We start from the raw sequence: 21,531 nt of genomic DNA on the forward strand, positions 1-21,531 counted from the left end.
CCAGTTGCTGTTGTAGTTTAACAACGCCCAGCAACGTCAGGGGGAAACGTGATGGGACAAGGACGAAAGTTAAGGCAGGCGAAAGTCCAAGGGGGGGGGGGCGGTTGGGAAGGGTGCTGGATGGGTCCAACAAACATCAACTTTCACTGGAGAAAGCAGGGTTCATGACCCGTGAGATTCTAAAGCCAAACCCTGTTCTTTTTTCCTAAACCTGACCACGTGTAATTCATGGTGTTGTACTGACGTAGTGCATTTATTTCCTGTGAAAATGGAAGCGTAATTTGAAAGAAGACAATACATGTAACAGGCAGGAGTTGGAGGAAATCTGTATTCTATGAATATTATTGAAATATGTATTTGCAGTAGAGATGATTCAATGTGCAGGTTTAGTGAATATAACATGTAATACACCTTTAATGGTTTACTCTGAGCAGCTCTGACAATGTGTCAAGCTGTCATTTTAGAAATCATCAGATTTAAACATATAAAGTTAGACATGTGTTTTTAGATATTCTGTTTTTTCTATTCTGATCTTTTTCGCATGTTTTTTCTCCTTTTCTGTGGGTGTGTCTGTGAACATGAAGCCTATTTGTCCACCTTTTCTTTTGGCTCCAGAGCAGCACCATGATGCCCGAGTGTTTACTCCACAAACATTTTCGGGAAATGCCCTCAACAATAATTAACTGGCTCTGATCTGGACTTGGCTCTCAGCTCTACTTTGTTATCAGGTGATTTTGTTCCTGACAAAATGTGCATCAGATACCTTGGATTTATTCTTCTGATCTGGTTTCCTAGAGCGCTACATGGTGAGGATATCAAACACTTTAACATACGATCATTTGAATTTCTTAACAACAAATACAGTTACTGTTTAGTAATCGTCCTTATTGTTGTGTTTTAGCACAAAGTGCAGCACAGTCGTGTAGTGCTCCCAGACTGGATGGTGGTTTCTTTGCCCCAAAACAACAGACTTATTCTGATGGAACAGAGCTGAGCTACACCTGTGATGAAGGACATAAACCAGCAGTGAAGGGTTGGTGGGCAACAAGCACATGTCACAATGGAAAATGGTCTCCTGAACCACAGTGTATAGGTAAGTGTTCCTAAACATGTCTACTGTTGTTTCCTTTTGTCCCCATGGTCGCAGTGTTGTTGTCAGTCTGTGGGTCCACTACTTTGGTCCAGACTCAAATATTCTATCAGATGGATTGCCATGAAATTTGGTACACACATTCATGTCCCCCTGAGGATGATAGTTATAACTTTGATGATCCCCTGACTTCTCATCTAGCATTTAGCATTCCTTTAGCAGCAAGTCTTTTTTGCTATAAGACATTTGTTGCTATGATAAGTCCTTGGAGATAATATTCATGCATGTGATGGCATTTCAGACATATCAATTGCCAAAAAGCGTTTGGTATAAGGACAGATACATGACAAGGATAACATGTGATAAAGGATATGAAACCAAAGACTAAAAGGCTGCAGCTAAATGTGTACATGGGACACGGTCCTCTGTGCTGGTCTGTGAGAGTCTGTCAGATGTTTTATACAAGCAAGCTGTAAAATTAACAGTGACCAGAATTATATGAGTGTTAAAACCAACCAAACCAATCAAGTAACCACTCATCTGACCACCTTAATGCTTCTTTTTAATGACCATTGTGCTCATTTTTATAGAAAGTATCCATGCATGTGGTGAGCCCCCTAAAATCCCCCACGCAGTCATCGTTCATCAGAAATACCGGGACTTTTTTGCTGCAGATACAAAACTGCAGTATGAATGTGAAGATGGATATACTGTTGAGGGAGCAGACACCACAAAGTTGATCTTTTGCTTTTCGGGAAACTGGACTGAAGGCCCAACGTGCAGTAAGTGGACAATGTGCTCAGATATGCAGTAGGATGCATCATGCATCAGGCTTATTAGTTTCTGTACTTACTAAATGGGACTTTTCAGTACTTCCCTTTCTGACCAGTTACTGTAAGCCCCCCCACCCCCCTATGGATGTCGACGAGTCCCCATAAAAATAGTACTGTACTCAAAACAACAGTCAACAAAATTTAGAGACAGGCTTATATTTTATTCCAAATTTGAACTTGAAATTGAGCAATATATTAAGTGTTAAGAGTTTCAGTAAACTTCATACAATTTATACTTCATGTATATTGTACACATTGTTAACAAATTAACACAACACGTTCACATAAGAAATAATGATGGAAAAGTAAATATTAACTTTGGATCAATAACTGACCCTTCGCTAAGCCCCGCCCCTTTGTGATGGTCCAACAAGCTGTCGCAGTAAGCATGGAGCCCACACTGTAACTAACTGCACTCCCTGAAGACATATTATCATGTTTTTTTGAAAAATCTAAAGAGTGAAGCAGACAGAGGGGTGTACAGTCTGTGTTTGAAGGATATATCCAGGATGTCAAACTGACTCAGCAGCAACAACAGGTTAAAAAGACAAAGATAGTTAGAAGCTAAAGCCGAACTATAGGCTACAGATCACAGTGTAAATGTGAACCAACCACTCCACATCTGCTGGCAGTGGGACACAACCTGAAGGTGGAGGTAGGTTACTGACACAAATTAGAGATGAATGAATAACAATTTATCTCTATAATCCAGTCACTCAGAAGAATATATACTGTGTGTATATCTAATGAGTTTGCTCTCTTCCTCTCAGGCAGAGAAACCAGACCAACTACTGGACAAGGTGGAGGGACACAACCTGCAGGTGGAGGTAAGTTATTCACATTTAGAGCATTCATTGAAAGTTTAATTTACTTTACAATTTACAGTCTTTAATTATCTAAAAAGAATAATGGGAAAATTGTTTCGGAATTACTCATAATCAGAAATAAATGAATACCAGAGAACATCCCAAAGTGATACTAATTGGTGTGTCTTCCATTCTGTACATATATATCTGCTCTGTATCTCACAGGATCATCTACCACCTCTGGCTCGACTGACAGAGACAGTGGGCCAACATTCAGACCAGGTTCATTATTCCAATTCATTGCTCCTTGTACATGACATGTATCAGACTTGGTTTATGTATTTGCTTAGTTTAACTTTTCAAATACTTCTTCCCTTGCTGACCAGTGACGGTAATGAAAAGCTGAATTTATATAACCACTGGTTATTCAGAAAAAAGATATTGGTTTTGATTAGTTGGTGCTAGACTGAGGACTGGGCATTCAGAACAATAATGTAGTAGTAAACCACTATTTGCTACAGAAAGAGAATGAAGTGTGTGTGTGTGTGTGTGTGTGTGTGTGTGTGTGTGTGTGTTGTAATCCAAGCCTCTCTGACTTTGCTGTGGTTGATGGTCCGGCTGCAGGTGGATGTGCATGTGAGTCCCTGTGTGTATCCCACTGGCTGGCTAATCTCCACCGCTCTGCACCTTGCACATATGACAGTTACCACTAATAACACCACCCAGACCCATGGTGGCTGGATGGAGTTACCTTGGAAACTTAGTGCCCACCCTAGAATGCCCCTCCAGTAGAGAAAACGTGATGCAGTGCCATATAAGCTACTCTATACGCTATACGTTACCTTTTGGCAGGGCTGGTACGCAGCTGGTGCCCAACCAAACCCTATACCCCTTGAGGCCAGTTCAGTTTCTGTGTCAGCATGTCCGCGAGTGGCCACTTTGGTCTGTGTGACCTTTCTACGTCATCCACCCATATCAAAGAGGGTCAACACTGGCCCCTATGCGGACGTCCCATTTTTCGTGAGCTGCAGCTGCTGCACCACAGTGAAGTCAGATTTGGTGACAAGGACCACAGTGCAGGGAATGACACATTTGACATAGGAAAAATAAGGATTTAATAAATTTAAAAAGCCAGTCAGCGAGGTTTTAGGTCAACAAAATAACAAGCTGATTATACAGTGTTCCTTTTATCACCATACGTTGTCCTGTTGCTGCAGTGATCACTGTTTCATTGAGATACTATTACATCTTAAATAGCTTTTTTTTTAAATTTCAGTTGACGACTGTGGAGCATACCCATACATTCCAAATAGTGATGTTGTGCAAAAGGGTCGAATGTTTTTGAAATACCAATGTAAAGCCTTTCACACACTCGTCGGTGAAGCCACCGTGGCATGTTACAGTGATAGGACTTGGTCACCACTACCCGTCTGCAAAGGTACAAACAAATCCAATAATTTCCTTTCCAAAAGTCTATTGAAGATGTTATCTAAGTCATTTTACATGTTTTTTTACCCTTTCTGTTAATTTTGTGCAGAGACATTTTGTGTCCTCGATCCTGCTCAAAATCCTCTGCCCAATGTTCAACTATCAAGAGTTGAATATCTAAAGGAAGGAGAGCGGAAGCATTTTCCGTGTATTTGGTATGATTACAGCAGACGTGTTCAGTGCACTAATGGAAGAATAACTACTACAGGATGTAAGTATATAAGTAAGATCTTAACATTTTAGTTTGTCACAATACTTTTAGTTTCAGCATTTTTATTGTCAGATAAAATATGTTAATATTAACTCTCCATGATCTTAAGTGATTCAGATCTAAATCACTTTAAATGAGACAGTTTGAAGAAGAATACTGAAGGAAAACGAACATATTAAATCCATACACCATATTATTTAAAGAATAAGCCTGACATTAGGTTTTGTGTTGTCAATAAAAGAACCAGGATTTGCCTGTGGAAAGCCTGATATATAGCCTGTGTAATAAAGCTCCATTGTTGTCTAAAAACTATAAATTATAATAATTACTATGATTAAAGTGTCCTTTAAGAACAGAACAGATTTTCCTCAGTCGGTTCAGCCATGCAGAACTTCAATGAATCAGACCTCAGTAACAAAAATGTGTATGAATATAACAACTGAAATATTCACTGCTGTTCTGTTATTGGATTATTTTTAGGTTGTTCTACTTATGACCATGGACGGGTGAGTGTTCGTCTTTGATTTACTTTTCAAAGAATTACGTTGTAAAAAAATGTAACTTTATTTTGATCAGTTTTATGGTCATTAATTACATGTTAACATCATTGCTTATTTTTTGTGTTGTAATCAGGGAATTTGCCCATAAAGCACAGCAGAGGAATCACTGCTGGACTGACAACTAAAGCCAAGTTGGAAATTTTCTCCGTCCTCCAGATTCCTCCACCAGAGAACAGCTACACCCATTTTTTTGTCCTTTTTGTTTCAATTTGATTGAAAATTCATACACACAATTTTGGAGCTGATTGTTCTCTGACAGTCAGCTTGTGTCTTTATGACTGGAACTCCTTATAGCATTATCAGTTCTCTGAATAAAAATAAAGTTCATATGACCTACAGTCATCTGAATGAAATGTTCACTGTATAAATCTTAACTGAGATCTGTGTATTATTTTGTCTACAGTTTGTTTAGTACAGCCCTTTTACTAAGTATGGATATAGCAGAAAGGAAATGTTCGTCTTATATAAATGTACTTGAGACAGTATCACTGGCGAGTTCACAGACACATGGGCTGGCAGATTCACAAAGTTCACTGTCTGTGTCAGTGCTTCATTGACTCTTTGTCTGGCAAGTTAGCAGCTGATTTTTAAATGCTACAGGAGGAGCTGTGGATGCGTCACCAACACTGATCCTGATTCAGAACAATTCCTGAAGGTTCATTTACTTGATGTACGGGGGGCACACAGCTGGCATTAGCAACATGTGCATATAATGACTGCTTCCCCAAATAAACTGTACACATCAGTGGCAATATCATAAACCATGGCGCACATAACATAAATACAAAATACAGCCGTTTAATATTGTATTTCCCTCCTCTAAGCCAAAATAAAAAACACAAGTCCCTCCCCAGTGCTTAAAATGTATTTGACATGGCCCGCGACACACGCGCACGCACACGCACACACACACACACACACACACACACACACACACACACACACACACACACACAGAGTCTGTCCTGTCTGTAATACAGCATAACTTATACTACATGCCACACCGATACACATGCTGAATGTACATACATGAACAAATAAGATCTTTCCCTGTTACATATACATGGCCCTCCTGCTCAATGATCAGGCCTTTTCAAGAAATGAAACAAATGAAAAAATATCATGATGAAAAAGACGTTTCAGTTTCTCTGAGTCATCCAACCACACAAACTCATTTTCTGGATCTACCTTATTAAAGAGTCTCTGCCTAATAAAATGATAGAATGGGACAATACCATACAAAGTGCATTTCATTTTCAATTTCATTGAGATCACACAGACTATATATTCATGCTCTTCAGCAGTGCCTACATATCTGCCTGTCTCAATATGTAGAGCAAGTATCCCAGCTCTAATTTGAGCACACAATGACTGTTTCTTTATTGAAAAATTATACAATATATAATTTTCTGGACCATGAACATGCTTTATCTCACAGTAAGTACCAAGGTTTGGTTTACACCGTATATCTAGTGCCCATCTGTCCTTTACTTGCTGAAAAATAATATCTTTAACAAAGCTAATATCTAATTTTTCTTTATTATAGTAATGGTCTTCATACCCAGCTCTAACAAGGATATCATACATGTCACTCGCCCATACGCCCTTAGTCATGATATCCCACTCAAAAATCTTTCTTATGATTCTGTTCCAAAGATGTGCCATATGCACACTCCACCGTACTTCAATGGGTTCCCACACCATATCTCCCATGATAGCCAGGGTTGGTGCAAACTCACGTACATCCAGGAAGTACCGCATCACTCTATTACGCACAGCCTCACTTTTGGGGTATTGCAAGTGAGATCCCCACACTCCTGCAACATAATCTAAAACGGGACACGCACAAGTTTGGTATAATTTGGAGTAAGTGGAGAAACCAATATCCCTCAGGGTCTTTGTTTTCCCTGTGACTCCCAATTTGCTGATTCAGCCAATAAAGATGTTCCTTTTGAAAAATACATAAATTCATCCAAGTAAAGGCCCAGATACTTAAAATATTTTGTATAATTCAATTTTATTTGCCCAAATTGAAATTGAAAGTCACTAATTGAAATTGTATGGCTGGGGTTCTAAAATGCATAATTTCAGTTCTCTGATCGTTTATCGAAAGTCTCCTTTTTTTGCACCAATTACTTGCACGTCAGCATTCTTTGCAAATCCACTTCTGTTTCTGCAATCAGAACAATATCATCTGCATTCAACAGTATGCAGACATGTTCATTCCCACATTTGACTCCACAGTTTAACTGTTTAATTTGATTGGCTTAATCACTGATATATACAGCGAACAAAGTGGGGGACAGCATATCTCCCTGCTTAACCCCTGATGGTGTGGGAAACCAGTGGGTAAGATTATCATTTTCTTTCACACAAGCTTGGGGTGTACTATAAGGAGAACGAATTGCCTGATAAAATTTTCCATCTACACCTGTTTTGATCAATATGTACGCTAGAAGGTCTCTATTGACAAAACCAAAGGCTTTCTGAAAATCTGTGTAACACGCATATGTAGATTTATTTTCCTTCAGTCTGTTTCTTACTATAGCACATACTGTGTAAATATGGTCGATTATATCTGTCATGCTCTGAGCTAAATGCTAACATCAGCATGCTAATAATGGCAATGATAAATACTAACATTAAGCAGGTACAATGTTTGCCATGTTAGCTTGTTAGCATGCTAGCATGTGCTAATTAGCACAAAGCACAGAGTACATCTGAGGCTGATGAGAATGTCTTAAGTTTTGCATATATTTAGAAATGAACCAAGTCATAGCACAAATTAAATAATGGCACTAGTTCAAACAGTTCATCCTGAGGGGAACATGAATGTGTTCATCAGAAATCCATCGCACCTGCTGAGATATTTCAGTCTGGACCAAAGTAGAGGACCACCTGACCAATCAACATCGCTATCTGTAGAGCCGTGCTGCTAACATGGCTAAAAAGGAATATTACAGGAGTTTATGTCATGTTAATTATTGTACTATAGTGTTAGTTGTAACTGCAAATGTGGTAACTGTGTGGATGATTGTGATTAAAAATGTGAATTCGACTTAAATTCCTCCTTTGAGAGCCCGGTCTCACTCCAAAGTCGATGACATCCGGTGCTTGGGCAGTGACTTGTGGCGTCAGAAACCAACAAAAAAAGTCGTCCTTTAACGTCGGCATGATACACAGCCAGTTGCTGTTGTAGTTTAGCAACGCCCAGCAGCGTCAGGGGGAAACGTGATGGGACAAGGACGAAAGTTAAGGCAGGTGAAAGTCTGAGTGGGGCGGGCGATAGTGGTGGTGGATGTGTCCAACAAACATCAACTTTCATCCGAGAGAGCAGGGTTCGCATCCCGTAAGATTCTAAAGCCAAACCCTGTTCTTTTTCCTAAACCTGACCACGTGCTTTTGTTGTTAGAGGAAAAAAACACGTCAATTCACGGTGTTGTACCAATGTAGTGCGTTTATTTTCTGTAAAAATGGAAGTGTAATTTAAAAGACGACAATGCATGTAACAGGCAGAACTTTACACGGTGTCCCAGAATGTCAACAACCAACGCACCAGGGTACCTTGCATGCCGTATGTGGACGTGGAAACTCCATGACCAAACGCCTATATGTGACGAGGTCAGAGTGAGATGTTATTATAACAGGGTGGCATGGTGATACAGTGGTTAGCATTGTCGCCTCACAGCAAGAGAGTTCCTGGTACGAACCCCAGGGTGGGGGAGCTGTTCTGTGCAGAGTTTGCATGTTCTCCCTGTGTCAGAGTGGGTTTTCTCCAGGTACTCCTGCTTCCTCTCACAGTCCAAAGACATGCAGGTTAATTGGTGACTCTAAATTATCCATAGGTGTGAATGTGAGTGTGAATGGTTGTCTGTCTCTATGTGTCAGCCCTGTGATAGTCTGGTGACCTGTGCAGGGTGTAGCTCACCTCTCGCCCAATGTTAGCTGGGATAGGCTCCAGCCCCGCCCTCGACCCCTAACAGTATAAGCGGTTACGGAAAATTAATCAATCAATCAGACATTTATATAGGCTTATATGGCACAGAGAGAGAGAGAACATTATAATAACTGGGGAAACGCTATCATCAATTCGTGTGTCATCGGCATAACTATGGAAGTGGCAACATGTAGAGGTTAGAAAGTGTGGGACCTAAAATTGAACCTTGAGGAACACCACAATTTATTTTATAGCGTTTTGATGAAAATTCCTCCATGCTTACAAAAAATTCTGATAAGAATCGGTCTGATAAGATAAGACTCTATCTAAAAGAATGTTTAAAGATCCCCTCAAGACATGTTGTACAACATATAAATCACTCTGTTGTAAATAATCATTTGTGTCTGATAGTGTTCTTCCACTAAAAGTTCAATTGAATAGTTCAAATATTCTTAAAATGGCAGCCACTCCTTCCTCCTCACGAGGAAATCTGTAATCTATGAATATTATTGAAATATGTATTTGCAGTAGAGATGATTCAATGTGCAGGTTTAGTGAATATAACATGTAATACACCTTTAATGGTTTACTCTGAGCAGCTCTGACAATGTGTCAAGCTGTCATTTTAGAAATCATCAGATTTAAACATATAAAGTTAGACATGTGTTTTTAGATATTCTGTTTTTTCTATTCTGATCTTTTTCACATGTTTTTTCTCCTTTTCTGTGGGTGTGTCTGTGAACATGAAGCCTATTTGTCCACCTTTTCTTTTGGCTCCGGAGCAGCACCATGCTGCCCGAGTGTTTACTCCACAAACATTTTCGGGAAATGCCCTCAACAATAATTAACTGGCTCTGATCTGGACTCGGCTCTCAGCTCTACTTTGTTATCAGGTGATTTTGTTCCAGACAAAATGTGCATCAGATACCTTGGATTTATTCTTCTGATTTGGTTTCCTAGAGCGCTACATGGTGAGGATATCAAACACTTTAACATACGATCATTTGAATTTCTTAACAACAAATACAGTTACTGTTTAGTAATCGTCCTTATTGTTGTGTTTTAGCACAAAGTGCAGCACAGTCGTGTAGTGCTCCCAGACTGGATGGTGGTTTCTTTGCCCCAAAACAACAGACTTATTCTGATGGAACAAAGCTGACCTATACCTGTGATGAAGGACATAAACCAGCAGTGAAGGGTTGGTGGGCAACAAGCACATGTCACAATGGAAAATGGTCTCCTGAACCACAGTGTATAGGTAAGTGTTCCTAAATATGTCTACTGTTGTTTCCTTTTGTCCCCATGGTCGCAGTGTTGTTGTCAGTCTGTGGGTCCACTACTTTGGTCCAGACTCAAATATTCTATCAGATGGATTGCCATGAAATTTGGTACACACATTCATGTCCCCCTGAGGATGATAGTTATAACTTTGATGATCCCCTGACTTCTCATCTAGCATTTAGCATTCCTTTAGCAGCAAGTCTTTTTTGCTATAAGATATTTGTTGCTATGATAAGTCCTTGGAGATACTATTCATGCACGTGATGGCATTTCAGACATATCAATTGCCAAAAAGCGTTTGGTATAAGGACAGATACATGACAAGGATAACATGTGATAAAGGATATGAAGCCAAAGACTAAGAGGCCACAGCTAAATGTGTACATGGGACATGGTCCTCTGTGCCAGTCTGTGAGAGTCTGTCAGATGTTTTATACAAGCACTGTCACTTTGGTGAAAATGTGTTTTTGTATCTTTTTTCCTCTCAGATGAAAAAGCCTGCCTGCCACCAGACATACCCAATGCAAAATACACAGGAAACCGGAGTGGTTGGTATAGGGATGCACACAAAATCAGGATAACATGTGATGAAGGATATGAACCCAAATACAGACATGTCACAGCCAAATGTGATGGTGGAACATGGACGTCTCTGCCGGTCTGTGAGAGTAAGTCTGATGTTCTGTACAAACAAGTTGTAAAACAAAGACAAGTTATTCTTACGTTTAAGTTCTCACCAGCTAACTGAGCCAAGCAAGTAACCACTCATCTGAGCTCCTTTATTAACTCTTCTTTTTCATGACTAATATACCAATTTTCACAGAAAGTATCTATGCATGTGATGAGCCCCCTAAAATCCCCCACGCAGTCATCATTCATCAGGAATACCAGGAGGTGTATCCTGCAGATACAAAATTGCAGTATGAATGTAAAGATGGATATACTGTAGAGGGAGCAGACACCACAAAGTCCATCACTTGCATATCTGGAAACTGGAATGAAGGCCCAACATGCAGTAAGTGGACGTATATGCTAAGATATACAGTGAGATACTTTTCCTCCCCCTTTTTCTTAATTATTATCAGGCACTCGATGCAGTGACACTAACTGGCGTGTCTTTGTTACTTTTCTCTGCTGTGTATCAAACAGGACCTTCTACCTCTGGCTCACTTGAGAGAAACCCTAAACCTCTATTCACAACAGGTAGATCATTTAAATTCATGGCTCCTTTTACATCACATGAATCAGACTTACTAGTTTCTGTATTTACTAAATTGGACTTTTCAGTCCTTCCCTTTCTGACCAGTTACTGTAATGAAAAAGCTGAATTTGTAGCCACTACCAATCCTAGACTTTGGGGGGACCCCTGGCAAAGAAGTCAATCAAGCCACCCAACCCCCCCTATGGATGTGGATGAGTCCCAATAAAAATAGTAAGATGGCCGTTGTGAGCATTTATACCTGTGCGGCGGTGTGTCTGTGTCACTCTGCAGTTACATCTCGGGGTTTCTATGAAGCGCTATAAAGTTTAGTTGATTCAAATCACACATTAAACACACATTAAACATGGCTTCATAGCGACAGTTTCAAACTCAAGTACACAAATCAGCTTCACTATGACTCGCAACATTCACAGACAAACACTTGTCTTTATCTGGACACATTTTCCCCACAAATACAACATGCTAACGTTATTAGCACAAGCCTATGGCATTTTACATTGTATGAATTAGCCTAGCTGCTAGCGGACTTTTCCTCCTCTCTTCTCATATGAAACCAGGGACAATAGCAACATTTAACAAAGGTAAAGTTACAAAATTCAGCTCCACTACGGCTCACAAGAGTCACCGACAAAACAACTGTCTTGTACTAAACATGTTTTCCAAACAAATATAACATGCTAACGTTATTAGCACAAGCCTATGGCATTTTACATTGTTAGAATTAGCCCAGCAATGAGCAGAGATTTCCTCTGCTCATATGAAGTCAGGATAAATCAAGACTTAAAATGCTATTTTGTGGAGAATTTATTATCTTCACAATTTATTGTTTCTTATCTGTGAAATTAAAGTAAATAAAAGCTTTGTTTCCACTGAGGCAAATGGTTTCAGCTTACAAAAATAGACAGGAGGTCTGTGTCACTGCGAGGTGCAATTATATTTCTGGGGAGGTGTGCGTCAGGCTACGGAGTAGGGTACAGCGTCGATTCGACACAGGCTGACTGTAAAATGTTTATTTATTACAACAGGTTGTGTTGTTGCTGCTGTGAACACTGTTTCATTAAAATATGATGAAAAATGATAAATAACCTCCTCCATTTATTTCAGTCGACCACTGTGGAGCATACCCCAATGTTCCAAACGGTGATGTCGTGGAAAGGGATCAAACCTTTTTAAAGTTCCAATGTAGTGCTTTTTACACACAAGTCGGTTTAGGCACCGTGGTGTGTTACAGTGATGGGACTTGGTCACAACTACCCATCTGCAAAGGTATAAACAAGTCAATACCAGTATTCTTCATTTCAAAGGTTTATGAAAGATGTTACCCAAATAATGATACACATGTGTTTTTCTGGTAATTTTGTACAGAGGCGTTCTGCGTCCTGGATCCTGCTGAACATGTTGGGGCCAATTTTAGACTATCTGGAGTTGAGTATTTAAAGGAAGGAGAGGAGAAACATATTCCGTGTATTCAGCAGGATTACAGCAGCCGTGTTCAGTGCACTAATGGAAAAATAAATTTCACCCAGTGTAAGTATGTAATTTAGTTCTTTACATTTTAATTTGCTCTTAAATTTGTTTTAGTTTCAGCCTGTTTTATGGTCAGATAACATAAATGAATGTTCACGCTTCGGGATCTAAAGTGATTATGATCTAAATCACTTTAAGTGGGATTAAAGAAGAATTATTATGATGGAAAAGAACACAAAGATACGGAGACCGGGAGGTGACATGCATATGTTATTTTTTTTAAAACGCACGCACTCTTTTTAACTCGCGCACACGTTTTATGTACATATATATATATATGAAAGGCACGCGCGTTTTATTACTATTTCGCGCGCGCATTTTACAAAACGCATGCTCATTTTATTAAAACGCGGGTGCGCTTGGCTATCGGCGCCTCATACTCCCACCAAGTGCAGCAGGAGGACGGACATCAAGAGGACGGATACCATCTGTCGCATAGACAAATGCATTAAGTAAGGGATAATGTATAGTGAGCCGGTGACTGTTGAAAAATAACTCCCGACAGGGGAATGGAACCCCGACGCGCAGCGGGGGTTTTTCAGCTGTCACCGGCTCACTATAACCTACATTATCCCGCTTAGAACATGGCTTACTACTAAAACATTCAGTGATGTGACACAAAATAATGATTAAAGCACGTTTTATTGATTCAAAATTCGCAAAAAGAAATGTGTCTATACTCTGTATCCATGGCAACAGCAGCCTAATGATAATTAATATTGAATTCACCCTTCGCTAAGGCCCGCCCCCTTTAGTTACTGTTGCTAAGGCCGACAAACTTTCGGTTTCGGAGCTAGACTGGCATGGTGCTCCCACTGTCGCTAACTGCACTCCCTGGAGAAATACTCTCAGACATTTGAAGGATATAGCCTATTCAGGATGTCAGACTGACACAGCAACGAAATCAAGGTAACACAGTGTGTGCAGATGAACAGTGTTTAGTTTTACTCCCGTGGCGCTCCCAGCACCCAGACTGGCAACTGGACTGTCGGGGGGCTGTGGAAGAAGTCAAACAACGTTCATCTGCGCACACTGTGATGACACACAGCTGGTTGAATATCAGCAAAGTTTCCCTGCTTCCCTTCACTGGTTCCTGTACAGCAGGGTCGGTCTTTGTTTCACTGTTATAATCATTAAAAAGCAAAAGCAGCATGTGTATACATTCAGTAGATACGTTTCCGTTTCCACTCCGATCCTATTTGGCCTGTGTGGACTAACATTAACTGATTTTGATGCTCCTCAGTCTAAGGCCGTTGCTATGGCGCCCCTAGCAATGAGCAGCAGGGCAGCGGTGATACCTCAAGAAATAAACACAGCAGAATTTTGTTGATTGACCAGTCAGAATCAAATAGGCCTATTTAAGAGTGCCATGTTCTAATTCATTGTGTAGTCCATTGTTTTACATGTTTGACATGTACAGTACAGGCCAAAAGTTTGGACACACCTTCTCATTCAATGCGTTTTCTTTATTTTCATGACTATTTACATTGTAAATTCTCACTGAAGGCATCAAAACTATGAGTGAACACATGTGGAGTTATGTACTTAACAAAAAAAGGTGAAATAACTGAAAACATGTTTTATATTCTAGTTTCTTCAAAATAACCACCCTTTGCTCTGATTACTGCTTTGCACACTCTTGGCATTCTCTCCATGAGCTTCAAGAGGTAGTCACCTGAAATGGTTTTCCAACAGTCTTGAAGGAGTTCCCAGAGGTGTTTAGCACTTGTTGGCCCCTTTGCCTTCACTCTGCGGACCAGCTCACCCCAAACCATCTCGATTGGGTTCAGGTCCGGTGACTGTGGAGGCCAGGTCATCTGCCGCAGCACTCCATCACTCTCCTTCTTGGTCAAATAGCCCTTACACAGCCTGGAGGTGTGTTTGGGGTCATTGTCCTGTTGAAAAATAAATGATCGTCCAACTAAACGCAAACCGGATGGGATGGCATGTCGCTGCAGGATGCTGTGGTAGCCATGCTGGTTCAGTGTGCCTTCAATTTTGAATAAATCCCCAACAGTGTCACCAGCAAAACACCCCCACACCATCACACCTCCTCCTCCATGCTTCACAGTGGGAACCAGGCATGTGGAATCCATCCGTTCACCTTTTCTGCGTCTCACAAAGACACGGCGGTTGGAACCAAAGATCTCAAATTTGGACTCATCAGACCAAAGCACAGATTTCCACTGGTCTAATGTCCATTCCTTGTGTTTCTTGGCCCAAACAAATCTCTTCTGCTTGTTGCCTCTCCTTAGCAGTGGTTTCCTAGCAGCTATTTGACCATGAAGGCCTGATTCGCGCAGTCTCCTCTTAACAGTTGTTCTAGAGATGGGTCTGCTGCTAGAACTCTGTGTGGCATTCATCTGGTCTCTGATCTGAGCTGCTGTTAACTTGCGATTTCTGAGGCTGGTGACTCGGATGAACTTATCCTCAGAAGCAGAGGTGACTCTTGGTCTTCCTTTCCTGGGTCGGTCCTCATGTGTGCCAGTTTCGCTGTAGCGCTTGATGGTTTTTGCGACTCCACTTGGGGACACATTTAAAGTTTTTGCAATTTTCCGGACTGACTGACCTTCATTTCTTAAAGTAATGATGGCCACTCGTTTTTCTTTAGTTAGCTGATTGGTTCTTGCCATAATATGAATTTTAACAGTTGTCCAATAGGGCTGTCGGCTGTGTATTAACCTGACTTCTGCACAACACAACTGATGGTCCCAACCCCATTGATAAAGCAAGAAATTCCACTAATTAACCCTGATAAGGCACACCTGTGAAGTGGAAACCATTTCAGGTGACTACCTCTTGAAGCTCATGGAGAGAATGCCAAGAGTGTGCAAAGCAGTAATCAGAGCAAAGGGTGGCTATTTTGAAGAAACTAGAATATAAAACATGTTTTCAGTTATTTCACCTTTTTTTGTTAAGTACATAACTCCACATGTGTTCATTCATAGTTTTGATGCCTTCAGTGAGAATCTACAATGTAAATAGTCATGAAAATAAAGAAAACGCATTGAATGAGAAGGTGTGTCCAAACTTTTGGCCTGTACTGTATGTTCTTATACTGTGGTTCTGGCAGAAGCATCTGTACAGGTTTTGTAACCTAGATTTGAGTGTAGCTTTTCAGTAAATATGTTGAAAAAAAAACTTTCATATGACATATTGATGTTTCTTTATTTCTTCACTCTTCCCTCATCGTTCACATTAATCAGGTCCACCTGAGCATTTAAAACAAGCACTTCCTTCTGCTCCGTAGCTTTCCCCTCTTCCAAATGGACCAATGTTGCACGCACAGCCTTTTAAACTATTGTTTTTATAAAACGCACGCGCGCTAATTAGAAAGTGCACATGCGTTTTAAAAAAAATAACATATGCATGTCACCTCCTGGTCTCCGTACAAAGATAAATTGATAAAACATAAGGAGACTAAAGCTTAAAAATTCAAAAGAAAAAGCCCGACTTAACCAGTTTTCTTTTGTAATATATCTTGAGAAAAGAACAAAAACTAACCATGAATAAAAACAAATATACATACATACATATGATATATTAGGGATGCGTGTGATTAGTTGTCTAAACTATTAAATATCACCCCCTCGCTAGTCGGCACCAGAAATATTAGTCGGTTAAACCAATTAGTGTTGTATTCATGTACAAGGCTGCTTAACTGTCATCCAGTGACAAATACAAACGTCTTTTACACACAAGTCGGACCAGAGACCATGGAGTGTTACAGTGATGGGACTTGGTCACAGCCACCCATCTACAGAGATATAAACAGGTCAAATACCAATATTTTTAGTTCTTAAACTCTATGAAAGATGTTCCCTAAATAATTGTACATGCTTTTAGGCAGAGAAACTGAACCAGCTGCTGCAAAGGGTGGTTCTGCAACAGCTGGGGGAAACACCACATCTGCTGGCAGCAGGACACGTCCTGCAGGTGGAGGTAGGTCATGGACCTTTTGGCATTTACTTTACAGTTAACAGTCTTTACTTTTCTAAAAGTAGTAATGATGAATTGTTTAAATGTTACTCTGAATTAGAAATAAAGTGATGCCAAAGAACACCCCAAAGTGATACTAACTGTGTGTTCTGTCCTGTATATAAACCTTTATATGCTCTGCATCTCACAGGATCCTCTTCCACCTCGGGCTCAAATGACAGGCGACCTCAATTCATACCAGGTGAATCATTCAGATTCATATCTTTTACATCACATGTATCAGACTTCATTTATTTATTTGGTTTAACTTTTCAAATACTTTCTTCCTTTCTGACCGGTTTAACACTGTAATGAATGTTACCTCTTTTTAAATTTCAGTTGACGACTGTGGAGCATCCCCAAACATTCCAAATGGTGATGTTGTGCAAAAGGATCGAATGTTTTTGAAATACCAATGTGAAGCCTTTCACACACTCGTCGGTTCAGACACCGTGGTGTGTCACAGTAATAGGACTTGGTCACCACTACCCGTCTGCAAAGGTACAAACAAATCCAATAATTTCCTTTCCAAAAGTCTATTGAAGATGTTATCTAAGTCATTTTACATGTTTTTTTCCCTTTCTGTTAATTTTGTGCAGAGACATTTTGTGTCCTTGATCCTGCTCAAGATCCTCTGCCCAATGTTAAACTATCAAGAGTTGAATATCTAAAGGAAGGAGAGCGGAAGCATTTTCCGTGTGTTTGGCGAGATTACAGCAGACTTGCTCAGTGCACTAATAGAAGAATAACTACTACAGGATGTAAGTATATAAGTAAGATCTTAACATTTTAGTTTGTCACAATACTTTTAGTTTCAGCATTTTTATTGTCAGATAACATATGTTAATATTAACTCTCCATGATCTTAAGTGATTCAGATCTAAATCACTTTAAATGAGACAGTTTGAAGAAGAATACTGAAGGAAAACGAACATATTAAATCCATACACCATATTATTTAAAGAATAAGCCTGACATTAGGTTTTGTGTTGTCAATAAAAGAACCAGGATTTGCCTGTGGACAGCCTGATATATAGCCTGTGTAATAAAGCAGAACAGATTTTCCTCAGTCGGTTCAGCCATGCAGAACTTCAAAATAACAAAAATGTGTGTGAATATAACAACTGAAATATTCACTGCTCTTCTGTTATTGGATTATTTTTAGGTTGTCATACTTATGACCATCAGCGGGTGAGTGTTCGTCTTTGATTTACTTTTCAAAGAATTACGTTGTAATAAAATGTAACTTTATTTTGATCAGTTTTATGGTCATTAATTACATGTTAACATCATTGCTTATTTTTTGTGTTGTAATCAGGGAGTTTGCTGGTAAAGCACAGCAGAGGAATCACTGCTGGACTGACAACTAAAGCCAAGTTGGAAATTTCCTCCGTCCTCCAAATTCCTCCACCAGAGAACAACTACACCCATTTTTTTCCTTTCTGTTTACTTTTTTATTGAAGATTCATACACACAATTTTGGAGCTGATTGTTCTTTAACAGTCAGTTTAATGACACGATCAATACTTTGAAAAAAAATAAAGTTTATATGACCTACAGTCATCTGAATAAAATCTTAACTGAGATCTGTGTATTATTTTGTCTACAGTTTGTTTAGTACAGCCCTTTTACTAAGTATGGATATATCAGAAAGGAAATGTTTATCTTATATAAATGTACTTGAGACAGTATCACTGGCGAGTTCACAGACACATGGGCTGGCAGATTCGCAAAGTTCACTGTCTGTGTCAGTGCTTCATTGACTCTTTGTCTGGCAAGTTAGCAGCTGATTTTTAAATGCTACAGGAGGAGCTGTGGATGCGTCACCAACACTGATCCTGATTCAGAACAATTCCTGAAGGTTCATTTACTTGATGTACGGGGGCACACAGCTGGCATTAGCAACATGTGCATATAATGACTGCTTCCCCAAATAAACTGTACACATCAGTGGCAATATCATAAACCTGGCATGGCGCACATTATTAGATTCACCATGCGTGATATGTCGAGGACCGTAGGAACTTTAAGCATCAGACGATAATTTCTGTTTTTACAGTTTTTGGCTATGATCAATTTGCCAATTTTTAAAGAACACATGCCTTTTAAACCTGCCAGCGGGATCTGGTTCAGAGGGTATTTAACATAAATACAACATACAATCATTTAATGTTGTATGTCCCTCCTCTAAGCCAAAATACAAACACAAGTCCCTCCTTAAAAATTATTGGACATGCATCTGTAGAGCCATGCTGCTAACATGGCTAAAAAGGAATATTACAGGAGTTTATGCCACGTTGTGAAAATTAAACAGATGTAAAGTTTTGTTATAATGATTGTACTATAGTGTTATTTGTGACTGCAAATGTGGTGACTGTGTGGATGAAATGTGGTGACTACTTGACTTTAAAAATGTGAATTCAACTTAAATTCCTCCTTTGCAGCAGATAATTATTTTACTGCTCAAACGTCCCTTTAGACATGTTGTATAACATCTAGAAATACTCTGCTGTGAATAATCATTTGTGTCTGATAGTGTTCTTCTACACAAACTTCAATTAAATAGTTAAAAATTCTTAACATGGCACCGACTCCTTCTTCCAGAATTGATGAATGTTATTGAAATGTGTATTCCCAGTATTCTTGTACGATGTTGCAGCTATGGACTTCTCATAAATACAATAAACGAACTACATGATAAAATGTTGTTGTTATCTGAAGATATTTGTTTAGTAAAAGAACAAGTAAGATATTTGTAAGAATGCAACTTGAGTTCAGTTTCACACTCCAGGAGCAACTGTACATGAGATGATTCAATGTGCAGGTTTACTGAATATAAAATGTAACAGACCTTTAATGACTCTGAGCAGCTCTGACTATGTGTCAAGCTGGATAAATAATTGAATCAGACACAACACTGACCTCTGATCACACACGTCGAAAAAGCAATTGTGAAATTTGTCTGTAAATAATCCATTTTTGCAGAGACTTTTATATATCAGTTGATCTGAGGTTTCCTGGTCGTTCTCGACAAATGAATCATTGTCACAGGCCTTTCCCAGATTTTAAATGTTGAATTCATACAATAAATCCAAAAAACCTGTGCTGCTCTTTGAAGCACATAATGTGACAGTAAATGAATGGATGAAATCAACAGTATCATCTGAGGTCAAAGAGCAACACCGAACAGGAAACTATAAAATAATGTTTGTAAGAAGCCTCGTTTCAACAAGATACTGATGTAAATCTGCAGTGATCCAAACTGTTTCTTTCTCATTTAATGAATCATTTGCATTTCTCAAGTAAATCTGCCTGAAATGTTTTTGTGGATCCAGGAGCTTTGTGTGCGCTTAAGAAGAGGAAAAAGGCGAGAATCTTTTTCGCATGTTTTTTCTCCTTTTCTGTGGGTGTGTCTGTGAACATGAAGCCTATTTGTCCATCTTTTCTTTTGGCTCCAGAGCAGCACCATGATGCCCGAGTGTTTACTCCACAAACATTTTCGGGAAATTCCCTCAACAATAATTAACTGGCTCTGATCTGGACTCGGCTCTCAGCTCTACTTTGTTATCGGGTGATTTCATTCCTGACAAAATGTGCATCAGATACCTTGGATTTATTCTTCTGATTTGGTTTCCTGGAGCGCTACATGGTGAGAATATCAAACACTTTAACATACGATCATTTGAATTTCTTAACAACAAATACAGTTACTGTTTAGTAATCGTCCTTATCGTTGTGTTTTAGCACAAAGTGCAGCACAGTCGTGTAGTGCTCCCAGACTGGATGGTGGTTTCTTTGCCCCAAAACAACAGACTTATTCTTACGGAACAAAGCTGAGCTATACCTGTGTTGAAGGACGTAAACCAGCAGTGAAGGGTTGGTGGGCAACAAGCACATGTCACAATGGAAAATGGTCTCCTGAACCACAGTGTATAGGTAAGTGTTCCTAAACATGTCTACTGTTGCTTCCTTTTGTCCCCATGGTTGCAGCGTTGTTGTCAGTCTGTCGGATGAATTGTTATAACTTTGATGATCCTCTGACTTCTCATCTAACACCATCATTTAATTTCTCAAATAATTTGGTTATAACTAAAGGAGAGAAAAAAATAGATGGATAAAAATAATAGATACATACTTTCCTTCCAACAAGCTTATTATAAAATTATTATGTTTTTTTAGTTATCACGCAGCCCCAAAAACTTTTGTGCTCTCCGTGCCACCTGCTGCAGCAGTGCAACATGCAAAGGGCTGGGTGAAGGTGAAAATTTAGGTGCAGATTTGTGGTGATGTGTGTTCATGTTGTGATGCTCTGAACCATCAAGACATTTCCTGAGGTAAAGCTTTCACATGTGCCGATCTAAGGTTATATTCATCTTTTCATCCCCAGGTACCCTTTGGGGCTCCATGATAACTAAATACCTGCAAAACACTTTATATTTTCATCAGCTTCAGCAGGACTTCATGTTGAGTGCTAGCATCTATCCGTTTTATCCACATATCTAGGGCCAGGTCAAAGGGACAGCAGGTTAAGCAAAGTACTACAAACATCCCTCTCCCCAGCAACGCACTATCACTTCTGTCCATGATCTCATTCTTTC

The 21,531-nt window shown here is 39.6% G+C and overlaps 3 protein-coding genes across 4 annotated transcripts in view; all 3 read left to right on the top strand.

The window, feature by feature from the left end:
• Positions 1-647: 647 nt before the first annotated feature.
• LOC117272015 (complement factor H-like) lies at positions 648-5,362 on the top strand. 2 transcript variants are annotated; one of them, XM_078173186.1, is made up of 9 exons: positions 648-806; positions 902-1,093; positions 1,681-1,872; positions 2,694-2,750; positions 2,955-3,011; positions 4,006-4,167; positions 4,267-4,428; positions 4,909-4,934; positions 5,062-5,362. In XM_078173186.1, the coding sequence occupies exons 1-9, from the start codon at positions 749-751 to the stop codon at positions 5,074-5,076; spliced, it is 921 nt and encodes a 306-aa protein (XP_078029312.1). In that variant the 5' UTR covers positions 648-748; the 3' UTR covers positions 5,077-5,362. The 2 variants fall into 2 exon arrangements, with proteins under 2 accessions (XP_078029312.1, XP_078029313.1); XM_078173187.1 differs by lacking the exon at positions 1,681-1,872.
• Positions 5,363-9,738: 4,376 nt separating this feature from the next.
• On the top strand, positions 9,739-18,515 carry LOC117272012 (complement factor H-related protein 1-like). The gene is made up of 13 exons (XM_078173184.1): positions 9,739-9,896; positions 9,992-10,183; positions 10,695-10,874; positions 11,030-11,221; positions 11,356-11,409; positions 12,533-12,694; positions 12,794-12,955; positions 16,802-16,897; positions 17,085-17,135; positions 17,273-17,434; positions 17,533-17,694; positions 18,099-18,124; positions 18,252-18,515. Exons 1-13 carry the CDS (start codon positions 9,839-9,841, stop codon positions 18,264-18,266), a joined length of 1,512 nt encoding a protein of 503 aa, XP_078029310.1. The 5' UTR covers positions 9,739-9,838; the 3' UTR covers positions 18,267-18,515.
• A 1,869-nt stretch (positions 18,516-20,384) lies between these two features.
• LOC144465050 (complement factor H-like) overlaps positions 20,385-21,531 on the top strand; it is a 33,591-nt gene continuing 32,444 nt past the window's right edge. Inside the window, exons 1-2 of the mRNA XM_078172853.1 lie at positions 20,385-20,582; positions 20,678-20,869. Of these exons, the coding sequence (XP_078028979.1) occupies positions 20,525-20,582; positions 20,678-20,869 (250 nt within the window). The 5' untranslated portion in view covers positions 20,385-20,524. The remainder of the gene's footprint in view (positions 20,583-20,677; positions 20,870-21,531) is intronic.

This window comes from Epinephelus lanceolatus, chromosome 12 (genome assembly GCF_041903045.1).
Source record: "Epinephelus lanceolatus isolate andai-2023 chromosome 12, ASM4190304v1, whole genome shotgun sequence".
Classification (NCBI taxonomy): Eukaryota; Metazoa; Chordata; class Actinopteri; order Perciformes; family Serranidae; genus Epinephelus; species Epinephelus lanceolatus.